This window comes from Sphaerodactylus townsendi, linkage group LG04, assembly GCF_021028975.2.
Source record: "Sphaerodactylus townsendi isolate TG3544 linkage group LG04, MPM_Stown_v2.3, whole genome shotgun sequence".
NCBI lineage: Eukaryota > Metazoa > Chordata > Lepidosauria > Squamata > Sphaerodactylidae > Sphaerodactylus > Sphaerodactylus townsendi.
In genome coordinates this window covers 109,675,850-109,692,502 of record NC_059428.1, presented here as the reverse complement: position 1 = coordinate 109,692,502, position 16,653 = coordinate 109,675,850, and the positions used below count along the sequence as shown (strand labels likewise).

Genomic DNA, 16,653 nt, shown 5'->3' with positions numbered 1-16,653 from the left:
TACAGCATGCATTGTTAAATTAATGTCAAGGACTGATCACCACTCCGACACTGCCTGTATTCTTTTAAATGGAACTGAAGCCTCTTCAGTGTTCTCTGGCCCGCACTTCTAGATACTTGCAAAAGAGTCTCAAATTAATAATAGCAGCCTTGAAAAGTTTATTATTAGCATTTCTTTGCTAAAAGATGAGAACAATATTGTAATGATTTTGTGTGTGTGCGTGTGAGAGAGAGAGACATTAAACAGAGCTGACTTGGAGAAAGTGGGCCGTGAGAGGAGGATGAGTCTAGAGTGTGCATGTGGGAGGGCTGTGTTGGGGGCTGGCAGGTGATAGGGTTTCAGAGCGAGAGTGTCAAAGCTGTAGTCAGAGTTAAAGCAAGCTCGGTGGGAGCATGGCTGAATGCATTAGGGCTTCTGCATGAAAAGACCCAGTGTGCCTAAAAGTCGGAGTATGTTAGGATTTCTGAGTGAGAGGTCGCAGAGTGTCAAAGCTCTGTAAGAGGGTTAGTCACGTTACAGAATACAACCGTTTGTCCACTGCTGAAGACTTTTGAGGGGAGTCACTAGTAAAACGCCTGGATCTTGGATCATTACAGCACAGCAAGTCTGTTGCAAATCTGTCCATTACTGTGTTTTAATAGTTTGCTTGTTGACTCGGCCCCCTGCAGTAGGGAAGTCAACAACCTGCAGTCATCGAGCTTTTCTAAGTTACTGACTACTTCTACCATGCTTTCAGCAGCTTCCAGTGAGAGAACAGTAGTGGCGTTAGACTGGAATTTCTTCACCAGATCCCCCTGCCTTAGCGGCTTTCTCCAGTGCCCATAGAATGTGTCACAGCGCTCTGTCACCTTGGCTCCATCTTGAAGGGCAATCGTCACTTGGCAGTAGAGGTCCTTGAAGCTGGGCTGGTTGTTGGGGGAATGCTCCAGGTGTGTCTTTCTGAGCAGTTCGCTTAACTCAGGCCTGGAGATGTTCTGCTGTTCGAATGACTCCATAGATACGTAGCCGTCCCAAAGGGCAGTGCAGCCTGCAAATTGGAGGGAATGCCTGGCCTCGTGTTCTGAGGCAGGGAATGGCCTGTTCACATATTGAATGTCTGGGACTTCAAGCACAATCGCCTTGATGAGGCCACTTGGAAGGGATTCTGTGCTCTTGGCCAGGTGTTTCCTTACTGCCAAGGCTGCCTCTGCCATCCAGTGGGTTGCCAGGTGGGCTGGAAAGCTCTTGATAGCTACATCTTGTTGACCCAAAAGCCACGCATAGGATTGCAAACTTGGCAGAGTCTGAGGTAAGTAGTCTGTATAAAAAGCACCAAAGCCTGACTCTAAGTCCAGGATCAACTTGTTTGCTTGAAGGCCTGAGGAGGCTAAGAAGGCCGCTTCCAAGCCGTGTCTGCCTGCGTTGCCCATGTGGAGAGGCTTTGTCTGGGTAGCTGCATTGGCTAATGGCGCCCCAGCATAAGAGGCAGCGATAGCCAGGGCCTCCTTGCACTGGAATTGGTTAAGGTCCAGGAGTTTGGCAGCAGCTGCAGAGCTTCCCAGAGTGCCAACAATGGACGGTGGGTGAAATCTGAGGGAAGGACAGAAGAGGAACAAGTAGTTAGCAGCAGTTTCGGAAGATCAAGCCTCAAGGGTTGAGGTCACTAGCTATTAAAATCAAGCAGGAGTTGCCCACTTCTCAGCATTTTTATTAGCATTTTTAATTACTTTATTTCATCCCAGTTTCTCTCTGAGGAAGGTTCAGCCATTGCCCATGATTTTTTTTCTCTCCCCAATTTTTACCTTATAGATAGCTGCGAGGTAAGTTTAGCCAGGGGTAGGGAACCTGCGGCTCTCCAGATGTTCAGGAACTACAATTCCCATCAGCCCCTACCAGCATGGCCAATTGGCCATGCTGGTAGGGGCTGATGGGAATTGTAGTTCCTGAACATCTGGAGAGCCGCAGGTTCCCTATCCCTGGTTTAGACTGAGTGGCAGAGACTGACATAAAGCCTTTCCCCACTTACCTTAAGCCCCGTGCTACTCTCCTCAAGTAGCACGGGGTCCTGGGGCACTCCCCACGACAGGGGTGGCGACAGCGCAGCCGCCCCGACGCTGACGCTGTCACGCCCCCTCAGCGCGCGGCATCCCAGGCGCTCTTGTAAAGGGCGCCTTTTGATGACCCTGCGCAGATCACGGGGTCGTAGGGACGCCCAAGCGCACAGCATGGGGGGATTGGGGTGAGTGGGGAAACGCCCAGTGTAAGTTGAGTGGTTAGGTGAACCAGGGCCTTTAAAATTTTGTAAAGAGACAAAATATGTAGTTTCACTTTATATACTTTATCGCACTTAAGAATTTATTTCTTGCGGGTTCTTGATGGAGCTGGTGTGCTATGAAGCATGTGGGCTAAGGCCTGCTGTCCTCTATGTTTCAGAGTTTTTCCCTGGGGTTTTTAAAAAATCTGTTCAAATAAAGGTTTGTTGCATTCACAAGACCTTCTGCAAAAGGGCTGGCTCTCAGAAGATGCCTGTTGGAGGGATTGTAAGTCATTTTGAGACTCTTTATAGTAGAGAAAAGTGGGGTATAAAAACCAACTTATTCTGGAGAAAATGGTTCCATGGGAGAACAGACTCTATGTCTGAGTTCTCTCCCATCCCCAGACTCTGCTGTTCCCAAGCTATTCCACTAAATTTTCTAGTAATTTTCCTACCGGGAATTGGCAAGCATATGCTAAAGCATGAATTAAAGCTACATATTGCTGTGCAGTCTAAAATTTTCCTTTTAAAAAAATTCTGATTTCAATCTGTGCCATGCCCATGTAAGTTCACACAAAGTAAACACACTAGTGGTGGCAAACCTTTGGCACTCCAGATGTTATGGACTACAATTCCCATCAGCATGGCCAATTGGCCGTGCTGGCAGGGGCTGATGGGAATTGTAGTCCATAACATCTGGAGTGCCAAAGGTTCGCCACCACGACATAGAGGACATAGAGGAACTACACACCCACTGTAACACACTGGCTGTCTTTTTAATAATTTCATTTATCATCACCTAACACAGAGTATGCTTATCCAAAACATCCACTGAACTAATTCTCACACTATAGCTGACCCAACAAGCCCAGTAAGACTTATACCTCAATTAAAAATACAACCACAGTGAAAGCTATTTAAGGAAGTCTGAAATATACAGAAGCAGTGAAACAGCCAAAACAAAATCAATAAAGTTTAACGACCTGTCAAAACAGCTCTTAGCCTACCTAAATGCATAGAATTATTTGAAATCATATGTCAGTTTATTATACTAAAGCAATTTAATCAGTTGATGGCTCTAATTTAAAGTTTTCCTGTTCTGCAAACTGAATTACCCTCAGGATTAGGACACAATTAAGGGTTGCTTGGGTGTTTATTCTTCAGCAATCTGACTTTCAAATCAAAAGCAATCTACTTGCCCAAGTTAAATGTTCTAGCTGTGTCATGCTTTCTACTTATTGCAACAATTAAAAAAATTCAATTACAAATTAAAATAAGAGATGGAAGATGAGCACAGAGAAGATATTAAAAGAAATGGATGACCCAACATCCCTCTTCCTTTCCAACAAAGCATTTCTGTGTACTTCCCAAAAGATGGTCTTCTACCCATTTCTAAAAACTCCCATTAAGAATTAAAAGCATACTTAAACATCTTCAGTAGGATTTTAAAGTGCTTCATTTGTATTCCCCCCCCCCCCCACACACACACACACACAAATCTTTTTGGCAAGATGCTTATCCTTAAGTGATTTTTGTTTTTCACATGAGGAAGTGAGTTTGAGGCTTGGCTCATATTTGGGGAAGAATGAGGTGGCAGAGCCCAGATATGGGATGCCTGCCTGCAGGTGGGACTTGAGAGTCCCTCAGAATCACTTCTTATCTCCAAACTACAGAGATCAGTTCCTCTGGAGAGAATGGATGCTTTTGGAGGGTGGACTCTACAGCACTGTACCCCACTGAAGTCCCCGTCCTCCCCAGGTTCCACCCTCAAATCTCAGGCCGATTCCCCACGGTCAATTTATCACATGAAATTCACATGAAAAAACACCGTTTAAGCAAGAACTCTCCACCACTTAAGTGCCGAACATAGATTCATCTCTCTTCTGGCACGTGCTCCCCACCTTATTTTGCGTTTTTTGGGGAACCTGCATTGAAGTGCACCTTTTTTTCCAATCATGCGGTGGGGAGAAACCGGACAGATGCGGCTTATTGTTCCCACCCTTCGAACCTTCCAGCCAATCAAAGCACAGTGGGTTGTGCCAGAGCGCGCGCAGCTTTTTTTTGGTGCAGTGCGCATGGCTACAAAGGAACGTAAATATGAAACTACGAAACAATTATTTTGATAAACTGTTTATGCGTGGCTATGTTCAAACGTAAAAACAAGAATAAGATTAACAGGAATTTTCAATCAGCGGCGGAATAGTGTTCCTGCTCCAGCATAATAGCCAATCAGAAGGCAGGAAATTCTGCCTACTCACCTACATAGCAATGTAGCTGCCCAGAAAAAAAAAGTTTAAAAACATTCCTGCCCCAATGCAACACAATAGCCAATCGGGACAAGGAAAAACAGACCTGAGCAGATCATGTGTTCGTGGGGTGTGTTTACATTGCTTTTAAACGCGATAAACATCAAGGTCTCATTAGACACACGCTGCAGTGGGGAGGGAGAAGTCGTGATGAAAAAGGTGCTGTTTCTTTTGGAACCGTGATGTATCCAGCTTAATTTCTCAGTGGGGATTCAATCTCCAAGAGTTTCCCAGTCTGGTGCTAGCAACTCTATCCCTCCTCCCAGTCCCTTGCCAGTGGCTGGGGAGTAGGGGACACCTGGCAACCCTACTGGAGATTGTAGTCTGGGATACAAGAGGGGGCCCCACAGCAAAATGGCTGTTGTGTGGACTCTTGTGACCAACTACTTAATAGTTTTTATTTGGGTGGGGGCAATTCACATAATACTGGGAAGTCCTGGACAACATTTGGGTGTTCCATTTGAGGCATCCTTGTAGGATGGAGGCACTTGCTTGGAAATTGATGCTTCCCACAGGCAAAAAAGGAGGGGGAAGAAGAAGCCAGGGTTGACCTTTGACTTGGACAAGAAGCAAATTGTTGTTAGAAAACAAATTGGTGGGCACCCTGTTGGAGATGGATGAGCTACACCACTGCAGACTTGGATCCAGTTTTTAATTATCAGTTGCATAAAATGCTCTGTGAAAAGAGGAAAACAGCACCAGCAAAATCTTACCTGATTTTTTCTTTACTGGAAAAATTTAACACACAGGAACTAAAATATCCATAAGCCTCCATCCAGAGGTGGGATCCAACCAGTTCTCACCACTTCTCTAGAAGTGGTTACTAATTTTTTCTGAGTGCCGAGAAGGGGTTACGAAAGCAACCTCCCTGCCCAATAGGGACTGAAGGTGCATTTGTGCGGCGGCGCTACTGTTTGAATCCCACCACCATTGGAACCTGTTATTAAAATTTTTGGATCCCACCACTGCCTCCATCCCTAGTCAAACATGACACATGCATTCTATCAGCTCCTTCTCCTTTATGTGTGAACCAGGTCCCTTTGGAATGATTGACACACACACACACCCAAGTCTGCCAGATCGGAACCCAACATTCAGACCCTCCTTGCTCTGAAGACAGTAGCATTCTTTGCATAATAGGGCCATCCAAAAAAACATACCTCTTAGGGACGTTGCTGGCCTCATTGGAAAAGTGCATCAATCTGCCTTGTACTTCAATGCCAACATTAAAAGCCAAAAGGAGATCAAGGCCAGAAACCTTCTTGTTTTCAGGCAAAGCTTCAGAGAGTGCTAGGAGAACAGGCAACACGGCCCCAGATGGGTGGGTGGTTGGATGCCATGTGTCATCGAAATCCATGGAGTGAACCTTTTTCGGTCAGCAACAAACAAATAAAAATACCCTGGTTATAAATCAAATATTGAAAATGTGTATATGTGGGTGAGTGTGGCTTGGATCCAACTGTTCTCTGTTGCATGAGTGAAAGGGTACTTCTGCTAATGCTAAAGGGGTGGACTTTTGCCAGTTCCATTCTGCTGCAGCTCTATTGTGCTGCATCTACACCATTCCCCTCAACAAATCCCCTGGTAGTGCACTATCATTGCCCTATATCAGGGGTCCCCAAACTACGGCCCGGGGGCCAAATGTGGCCCCCTGAAGGCATTTATCCGGCCCGCCAGGCATGGCGGCAATGGCTCCATTCATGTGCAGTGGGGGCTCTAGGGAGAGGAGGAACTGGCCCCAACGGCTGTTGATTGCAGTTACATGATGACACCCCCAAATCTTCATACATTTTCTGACCCAGAGTTGGAAACCTTACATGTGGCAACGCCTCCTCCGCCCTTCCCTCTCGGCTACTTCATGTGTTGCTTTCAGGGTTTCTGTTCCACCTCACTCCCATTGGCATCAGCCAGGCTGGCGAATCGCTCGCTGGCTGCTAGGGAGGAAAGAACCCAGGAAGATACCTGATCCTGGGTTAGATGGAATGCTTCATTGGGAAAGTTCTGCTTTTTTTTTTTACAGGGGAAGGTATTCCACAGCCTCACCAACAATATTTGGAGCCCACCCTGTACTTGACATACTTTGGTCACTGTTCTAAACATAGACCATGACAGAAAGGCTGAAAGGTGAAATCAAACATTTTACAATCATTTGTGCATAGGAATTTGTTCATAGTTTTTTTTAGTCTGGCCCTCCAACAATCTGAGGGACAGTGAACTGGCCCCCTGTTTAAAAAGTTTGGGGACCCCTGCCCTATAGCAATCATTGCTTGCTCATGCAGTAAAATCCAGTTGAATTTGATGTTTAATGTACAATATTCAATGATGTGCCGGTGCCTGAAATGCTAAAAAGTGAATGTTGCATATTTCTTCTCTGTAGTAAAGAGATTGTCAGCCCTGAGCTAGATGACCTGTCCCCGGTCCTAGGCTTCCTCAACCTCATCAGATCTAAGAATGTATGTGAGGTTGATCATAGTCAATACTTGAATGGGAGACCGCCGAGGAAGTCCTGGGTTGCTAAGGAGAGACAGGCAATGGCAAACCACCTCTGTAGGTCTCTTGCCTTGAAAACCCTATAGGATTTCCGTAAGTTAGGACTGGATTATGGCACTTTCCACCACCACAGAAAGATAGTCTATGTTTGTTTATGTATTTAGGATACTAATCTGCTTTCCTTCGCTCAGCTCACACAGAGACACAACAGAAAATATTAAAACCTTGTTCTAACATCAACTAACGAATGTACAAAAAAGTTTTTTAAAAGAACATTTTTTTAAATTAAAAAAATAACTAATGTACATATGTATGCCTGTATCATTTTTGGTTGCGATACAAAGAATTGCACTAATTCAATATACATGTGAAGCTGTTGGTTGTTGTGGCTTTCCAGGCTGTGTGGCCGTGGTCTGGTAAATCTTGTTCCTAACGTTTTGCCTGCATCTGTGGCTGGCAGCTTCAGAGTTGTATCACAAAGAGGAGTGTGCTACATACTTTGTCCAGTGAAATTGTGTGTTTTTTGTTCAACAATGCCTCTTCATTCTTGATGATAACCAATTTTGCATCAATGAGAGAGCTTTCTAAGCAGTTTCCAATGTGATGTCATGCTATTCAATGGGAAAAGGTTTGAAAAACCTTACTGGCCATCTTAACCCTTGAATCTACCTAAAGTTGCTAAGTGGATCCCAGTTTTTGATTTTCTTGCTTTCACTTTCTATGTTTATTGAATTCTTTACAAGCTTCAAAGGAGATCCCCTGCCCTCAAAGTAATTTAGCATTCAGAGAATGTTCTTACCGCCACTCCATTCACAAAAGTTGCATACAGGGGAGGGAGCCGGATATCTGGGTGAGCCCAAACAGTGCTGGATGTATCGGAACTGTAGGTCTGGAATAGGGTGGTAGAGCTTAATTTTGCACTTAAGCATCAAACAAAACAACATTATGACTTCATGCATTTTCAGAGTATTTGAACTTGGGAAGCTGAGACTCACATTATTGAAACAATCCTGAGTTTTACAGTGGCGAGCTGCGTGGAATCAAAGGCTAAGAATCTAATATTATTTGTACTAGGATCACACTTAAAGGCAAGAATATTATGAAATAGTATGGCAGATTCAACAGCTAGCTCAGTCAGTATTGACCAATGGGCAGTCTGTAGCTGTTCATGTCTGCTCAGGCAGTTTGGCAAGAACAGAAAACAAACGCGTGCATCGTCTCTACCAGCAATGGAAAGCTGGGTGAGACAGCTAAAGACATGGGGGAGCTTAGTAAGATTTCCAGCTGCCAGAGGGCAGACTATTTATTTATAGATTTATTTACTTATTTTATATCACAATTCCTTTCCCAAATGGAGATCCAAAGCACCTTGTATTGTTCTCCCCTCTGCCATTTTGTCTTTATAACAACAACCCAGTGAGGGTAGGCAGACAGTGTGTGGCTAGCCTAAGGTCACCCAACAAGCTTCCATGGCAGAGTGGGGATTCAAAAACAGGTCTTTTAGATCCTAGCCCAGCACTTTAACCATTACAATGCCTTGGCTTTCAATTGTCTTGCATAGCTGGTGTGGTTCACAGACCTGGTTCCAGATCTCAGCCATGAAGCTAACTTGGGGCGGGGGATGCGGAAGCCTTGAACTTATCATTCTCTCTCAGATTGACTTACCCTCACAGGGCTGTTGTTGTGAGGGTAAAATGGAGGCAGGGACAACCACCACTATGAGCCTAGTGGAAGGTGGGAGGTGGGAGGGAAATGTGCTCAGTAAGTAGCTCCTTCTTTGAGAACAGAGTAAATTGTAAAATAAATTGTGCAAAATAATTAGCATTATTTACAGGTATGTTTGTTGACATACGTAGTTTTATACAGGCTTCCAAAGCTGGACTTCTTAGCAAAGAATATGACCCAATTATGTCTTCCATGCAGCATCGAATTCATGAAAACACATGAGGCTGCCCTAGACTGAATCAAACCATTGGCCCATTAACATCAGTGCTGTCTACTCAGAGTATGAGCCAACCTCATCCTTTTGGCTGGAGATGCTGGAGAATGATCCTGGGACACTCTGCATGTCATGCAGCAGGTACAACCAACCAATGCCCCCCTCCCTAAATTAACCTGTCTATCTTAGGGCTACCTGATATTTTCAACTGGAAATGCCGGGGGTTGAACTTGGGACTTTCTGTATGCTGAGCAGTTTTTCTGTCACTGAGCCATAGCCCATCCCCACACATCAGATGAGGTGGGCTCTAGTCTGGGAAAACTTCAGCATCAGTAACACTGTTAGTCTTGAAAAAGCCACAAGACTCCTTTTCGTGTTTGTTGCAACAGACTATGACACCAGAATCTGCAGCCCAGTTAAATGTGATGTTTGGGAGATTCTCACCCATTACCAAAGATCCACACTTGCTTTTTCAAGCTAGTTATTCCTAATACATGATGTGCACATTTCTGTCACTGTACCTTACTGTACTGGACCATTTTTTGGAAGACGTCTGTCTTGGTACCCAGCAGCCCAACTCCCAAGGTATCAAGAATCATTCGTTTGCTCCTCTGAATGACCACATCAGTCAAGTGGCTGGCCTTCAGCCCATGAATCACATTAGCAAAATTTCCAGTAATATTCTGTGAAAATATTAAAAAATAAAAACCACAATCTGTCAGTCATCCAAAATGCCCCATGTCATGCCCCCAGAGAAGCTCTTACTATTTCTTATTATGTCCCTTTAGTTACGGGTTTAGTGCCTTTTTTTTTTTAGTGTACTAAAGGGGGGAACTTTAGTTAGACCCTGTCCCTTTAAGTAGCCCCCTAGAGGCAACAGCCTTACAGTCCCCTTTTTAATACCCAGTAGTGCTCCTGTTCAGTTAGTTATAGTCTAAGGTGCCAGTGGAGCTGGAAGGCTGTAATATCTGTTACGTCTAAGGTGTATAGTATGAGATGTATAAGGTATAGAGCATCAAGTTAAGGTGTACAGAAAGCGAGGTCCAGATAGAGGACACTGAAGGAACCAAGAGGAAGCACTGACAAAGTGGACTTTCTAGGAAGAAGTCAAAAAAGAATCAAGATCTCAAGCTTCAAGCTGTTCCAGTCAAACAAGTACTTTATTTTAGTCAGACCTCTTTTTTTGAACTGTTGCACCTTCGCTTGAGTCTCCCACTCTGTTCTGGCCGAGTACAGGGCACCTAGAAAATTTTACTTGAGGAACAGAATACCCCATCTCACTTCCAGCTCATTTTCCTGCTACATTCTGACCGTCAACCTCATGTTCACACCTGTAGTTTAATAACTACTTTCAGTCTGATTACCTTTTGCCTTGCTTCTCCAGCCACTCATGTCAGAGTGGAGACAAGGAGATTTTTTTTGCAGGGAACCACAGTGTACAGGGAAGAGCCATCATTGCCCAGGACATACATATACAACCACACCAGCACCTCAAAAACCTGCCACACCTATTTAACCAGAGGCAACAGAACAGCTTCTGACCCAGCCAGATGAACTCAGCCATGTATCATGCCTTTGGGCAACCAAAACAAGAGTTTGTCACACCCTTGATGGGCTGCTGGCCCAACAGGTAAATTTAGCTCAGGTGGCACAAGACAGGTGTGTCCCAGGGGACATAAACAGCCTTGTGATTAACTGCCTTCATCTCTCTTTTAGAAAAAAAGATTGTCTTCACTGGCCTCCTTGGCTGGACCATCCATAAATTGGAATTTCACACTGTTGAGCAGACCTTTGGCTAACCTTCAGGTACTTCATGTTGGAAGCAATTGGTACCCTCCAAGTCGTCCCCCACAGACTTGTTGAAAGAAAAGCCACACCATCTCTTTCCCTCTATTCAGAGAAATAACTCAGTGTCGTACCTTTGCCCACATGGTGCCCCCAACACCAACAGCAATTTTTCTCCTTCTCAGGAATTGTGTGAAAGAGAAATCCTGATGAATCGTAAGAGAGTACAAAAGACTCCTTTTTATACAGTGTGCACATGGTGTTATTTCTCACAGTGTCCCCACCTCCTTCCTTTGCCCAGAAGTTTCCCCTTTTTCAACATTTCTGACTTTCTCTGACTAATTTCAGGCGTGCCATGAATGGCACTCTTGATTGCTGCAAGATGTGGGGCAGTCCCTTTTAGAGATGGTCAAACAAACACAAAGGAGAGAATCTCTAACAAGTTTTGGTCACTGCCAGAGGTTTAAGATGGTTGTAATAACTCCACAGTACCCAGCACAAAAACAGAACAGAACTTTATTATAACATGAGTTAGGCCTGGGCTAGGCTCTGCTAGGCTATTAGGTCTCAGGGATAGTTGGCCAGCAACAGACCCATAATAGGCCTTGAGGCTAGGTAAGGACCTCTGAGTCATGACAGTAAGCCATTTTCTCTTTGTTCAATGTGGCTGAGTCCTAGGCACCCTTTCCGCTTTTGCTGGTTAGCAACCTCTATCAACCAGTTTCTTTTCTAGGACTGGAAGCCCCAATATCATGGAGCTTGCTGTTAATGGTTGCAAAAGGAAACTTGGATTCCCTTTTAATACTATCCATAATCTAATGTTGCTTTAGAAGCAAAGGCAAAGTCCAAGACACATGGAGTCTGAAGGTGGGGCAGACAGCCCCCCCAATGGCTATTTCTGCTAGCAAAAATGGTGTGGGAGGGAAGTCTGAAGCCAGGGTTGCCAACTCTGGATTGAGAAATACCTGGATATTTTGGTAGTAGAACCTGGAGGGGATGGGGTTTGGGGAGCGCAGGGGAGGGACCGCAGCAGGTGACAATGCCAGAGAGTCCTTCCTCCAAAGCAGCCATTATCTCTTGGGGAGCTGATCATGGTCATCTGGAGATCAATTGTAATAGTGAAGAGCTCCATGTGCCACCTGGAGGTTGGCAACACTACCTGAAGCCCCTCCTTCCACATTGCTCCTAAGCTAAATGGAGCAACTGAATACCTTAAAGGAAAGTACCCCCAATCATGTGTGTGACTGCCAGTCAGATTGGGTATCAGTGACCCAACTGGGATTGCCAGGTAAAACCATAGAATTTCTAGTGATTCCTAGTGCTTCCCTATCCCACTTTTGGGTTTTCCCTGGAAGTGATGAAGTGGCACAGGTGATTCCAGACTTCCCCCTCCCCCCTTCCTGCTACCTCTTGGACTGGCAGCAGGCAATTAACTCTGCCAGTAGAAGGTCTCCCACAGCACTCCTAGACCCAATTCATGTCATACATATTATATATTTTGGGTCTCTGTGTGTAGAACTAATGAAGGCTGCTATAGCCTTTATGCAGCTAACCCAGACAAAGTGTTTCATGCAACAGACCTAAAGTATCGATGACACACCGCATCTTCAAACAACACTGGGTTCCATTAAAATCATCAGGTAGATGGCGGTTCAAATTGAATAAATGTTCCCCACACTTTATGTCCTTGCTGCAGAAGATACTGGCGTAATGTAATGGTCATGATTTTTTTTTTATTATATTCATACCCCACTTCATACTAGCATTTCTAGGCAGCTTACAAAAGATGCCCCCATGTGGAACCTCCCTGAAGTAGCCAGAAACATTCTCCTCAGGAATACTTGCTCTTGGCTTATTAATTGGGGAGGGATAATGCTTTCAAACTCTCCTCTCTTTATATTTGGATATCTCTTGTGGACCGCAACTTAGGGTTTTTTGCTTGTATGTGGACGCTCTGCTCAGACCTTTCCTCAGCTGCAGATTTTTGTAGGTAGGTGTGAGGGTATATCTCAAAGAATCCCCACCACCAACCATGTGGAGATTCCATTGCTGCTGCAGATAACTCTTTAATGACAATGCGAACACAATGGAGAGTAGTCCTTGAGGGGTAGCAAGCACTTTCATTCTACATTGTGGGTCATTATAGATATCTTGACATGTTCTTTATGGTTAGATTGAAGTCCTTTCACATCACTTGTCTGCCTCTTCTTTGTCGTCGTCCCCCCTCCATTTTTCACCCACCCACCCCTAGCTGGGCTGGACCATCACCTGAAAAGAGGAAGAAGGTTCTTGTGCAAGTGTGACATGAATTGCTTCTGGAAATGTTCAGACTTGCATAACCCCACCTGATATCAAAACCAAAACTTCCTTGACATCAACTAACTTCAAACTGCTAGTTACTGAGTTGCACAACCTAAGAAAGCTGGTCAACTTTATTCCATCCGAACTTCTCCTTTCATTTTCAACTTCTTCAAAACAAATGCTGGAAATGACACTGTGAGAACCAAGATAAACAGGTCTCCGAATATAGACATATCTTATTTCATGCAGCCACAAAAGCTGAACTGACAACAATTTTCTCACCCCTCAAGTCGATATTTAAGATATCATATGCTGATTTTGCCCATTTACATCCTGATTTTTGGTAACTCATCCTGGAAGGTCAGGACTGATGGGATGCAGGAAGTGGCCCTCAAAGGTGATAGAAAACGTTTATGAAGTGGGTCAGGGGTGGATGCAGTTCTAAGCATGATGGTAGCCCTTTCCGCACAACCAAAATAAATATTTTGAGGCAGGAAATAAAACATTTCCTTCATGGAATTCCACATGATTTTTACCACACAACATTTTATTTGCAGCCTCAAAACATTTTAAATGCATCCTCTTTTCTAGTGATTCTTTTGGCTAAACATTTTCCAAATGTTTTCACAGTTAGGGTTGTGCAAACTCTTTAAAATGTTTTCTGTGCCTCTCTGCCATCCCCAGACTTTCTTCTTGGTGTCATTTTCTATCTTATTGCTGAACTAATTCCATTCCTTCATGGGTTTTAGAAAGTAGACACCTGTCTACTTTCATCATTTCTGGTTTTGTTTTATTTTGGGAGGTAAAATCTTTAAACTTTGATTCCATAAGCTATGGGGGATCACAGCACGAGGCCCTGAAGCATTGATTCCACAGAGATTTCAAAAGAAAAAAATGGAACACAAAATGGCAGCCAGAAATCATTTCAAGGAAGCGAGTTTGGACAAATTGGGGAGATTGAAAACTTTCTGCAAATTTTTCTGTGACTTGTGCAGCATTGGCCATTACCCCATATGTCCCTACTCGGCCTCTGCATTTAGCAGAGGCCAATCTGCTGGTGGTCCCTGGCCCCTCAATGATGCGGCTGGCCTCCACATGGGCCAGGACCTTTACAGCGCTAGCCCCGGCCCGGTGGAACACCCTTCCTCCAACTGTCCGGGCCCTGCGGGCCCTTGGTGAGTTCCGCAGGGTCTGTAAGACTGTGTTGTTCCACCGGGCCTTTGGAGTGCCCAGCTGCTGTTATGGTGCCCCCCACTGCTCTTTGCTCTGGCACTGGTACAACAGAGCCCCGCATATTGAGGGGCCTGCCGTCCCCCTTTTTGGGGTGGGTTTTAATTGAGCCTTGGGCGCCTCTTGTTTAATTTGTTAATTGTTAGCCGCTGTTTTTATGTATTTTAAGATGTTTTATTGATGGAGCCTATGTTTTGTATTATATTGGATTTGCTCCTGCTTGCTGTTTTACATTATGTTGTTCACCGCCCAGAGCCCTCCGGGGATCGGGCGGTATAGAAATTGAATAAACAAACAAACAAACAAACAAATAAATATGCTGAGGCATACTCAGTTGAAAACTGCTTCTCCTGATTATTTTTATCCTGCTGGGGTGATGTTTGCTTGGAGTGCCACCAGAAAAAACCACAAAAGCTTTGCAGAGGTGGCTTTGGAGGAGGAGGCACAAGTAGGGAAGGATTTGGCAGCTTCTGCAATCTGACCTGGCTGTGACTTAAGCCATCAAATCTAATGTGGCCCTATAGGGGCGTACCTAACAACCCTACTTGGCCTGCTGTCAGTCTTGGCTGGTGGTTGTGCTTTAGCTGTCCAGTGGTTTCTCTTCTTTATTTGTTCAAATTATATTTTTCTGGGGATTATTTTTGTAAGAAGATTGGGGTCTCCAGCAGGAAGGGACACTTCAGACAAATGCCAAAAAAGTACACTGTGTCTTTATGCAAACAAACAATAAGTGCAACTGAAATGGAATGGAGGACCCCCCCCCCCATTTGGGCAGCAATCTTCCTACCTTCCTCAGATGTGCAAGATGTGCATGGATGAGCATCCATGGCTCATAGGGTGTCTTATTTTGCTATCCCCCCGTATAGGGCTCTGCTTGGTTCACAGGTTTTGTTAAGCCACATGATTTTAGGAAACATTCTATAAGCTTATCTGTCTCGGGTGTCTAGCTGATTCCTGTTTTCTCCATCTAGAAACCTATTTGCACAACAAGCCAAAATACAACCTCACTGGCATCTTTATGCCAAAAGATGCACCTGGGATTGAATCCTATCTGTTCAAGGCATGCAGCCTAATCTGTTAGTCAAAACCTGGGATCACATGGGTTAATCTGTAAGGAACTAAACACACAGGATAAATGTGGATTAATAACAGCAATTTGTTAGAAAATTGTGGTTGAAAGTATGATAATCAGATGCAAAGCATGGTTAGGCTCCCATTGTGTCAGAGGAAAACACAGCTTATTTGTTTTGTTTCTTTTGAGAATGTCTGTGTTTCCTCTCCTGAGAACCTGTTCAAAACAGTTGGCCTGATAAAATCACAACAGGATAAAATTAACCAACTATTTTAAAATGCAGTTTAAAATGTTTGGCAGATTGACATGCATCTCATAAGACCATTGTCAGGTTAGAAGCAAAGTATAAAAGCAATTTTAAAATATCTGCCCCTCAAGGAAAAGAAATATTGTGGTCTAGTGCCCAAAATAGAGTAGGAAAGGCACCAGGTGAGCCATAAAAAGGGAAGGTACTCCATAGGCAAGCTGCCACCACTAAAAAGGCCCTGGGTTTGGTCCTCTGAAATGGGAATTGGAGATAACAGAGCTTGCTTTTCTTCCTTGCATGACCTGCTACCCCTGTCAACTTCTTCAACAGACCTTTATTAGGCATATCAGTAAAAATAAAACAAAATACAGGACAGAGCGGGTGTTAAAACAAGACACAAAACTGGACAAATCACGTAAGATTGGTACGGAAGAGGTGATCAAGCTTCCATTAAGTCTTTGACTTGAGCACTTCTAATAAAAATTCAGCGGTTTTTCCAGTTATCCCGCCACCAATATTATTCAGCAGGTGAATAGTCTTGTATGCTCTGAACAACTTTTTTTATTCCCTAGAGCCAGGACAAGTAGGGAGAGTCTAGGTAACGCGTACCTTGGGCAAGAAAACATAATATGCTTGAGGGTCTCAACAGTATCCTGACAATCTGCACATGTTCTGTCTAGAAGTGAAATATTCAACTGATGGCCCTTAAGAATGGCAGAGGGGAATGCGTTACATCTAGCTCGAGTAATGATCCATCTCTGCCTGGGCTTTGACAGCTGGGATAGATATTTAGCTGTGAGCTAATTTCAGGATAGATTCCAAAGTGCAAGGGAGAGCAAGATGTCTTGGCTGCACTCAACAGCAACTAGTATTCCTGGTTCAGTAGTCTTCCCTTTAGGGATAGCCAAATTTTATTTGCAGTTTGCACAAAAAAGGTTTGTAAGGAGAGACCTAAATAAGTTATTTTGGCCCCTATAAATTTCCACCATTCGGAGGACTGCAGTTCAGAGAGGGCTAAATAGGTGAGGCTTGCAACCTCAGTGTTGAAGC

The 16,653-nt window shown here is 44.3% G+C and overlaps 1 protein-coding gene across 1 annotated transcript; it reads right to left on the bottom strand.

Moving 5' to 3' along the window:
* Positions 1-134: 134 nt before the first annotated feature.
* ACOD1 (aconitate decarboxylase 1) lies at positions 135-10,946 on the bottom strand. Its single transcript, XM_048494558.1, has 5 exons — positions 10,888-10,946; positions 9,490-9,651; positions 7,829-7,918; positions 5,700-5,905; positions 135-1,569 (listed from the first exon to the last, which is right to left on the bottom strand). Exons 1-5 carry the CDS (start codon positions 10,897-10,899, stop codon positions 591-593), a joined length of 1,449 nt encoding a protein of 482 aa, XP_048350515.1. The 5' UTR covers positions 10,900-10,946; the 3' UTR covers positions 135-590.
* Positions 10,947-16,653: the final 5,707 nt, after the last annotated feature.

Excerpts from the sequence above, each read along its gene's own strand:
- ACOD1 (XM_048494558.1), bottom strand. Across the intron at positions 5,906-7,828 it reads CTTTTGTGAATGGAGTGGCG|GTTCACTCCATGGATTTCGA; the intron begins GTAAGAACATTC and ends TGACCGAAAAAG. Across the intron at positions 1,570-5,699 it reads GCCAGCAACGTCCCTAAGAG|ATTTCACCCACCGTCCATTG; the intron begins GTATGTTTTTTT and ends TCCTTCCCTCAG.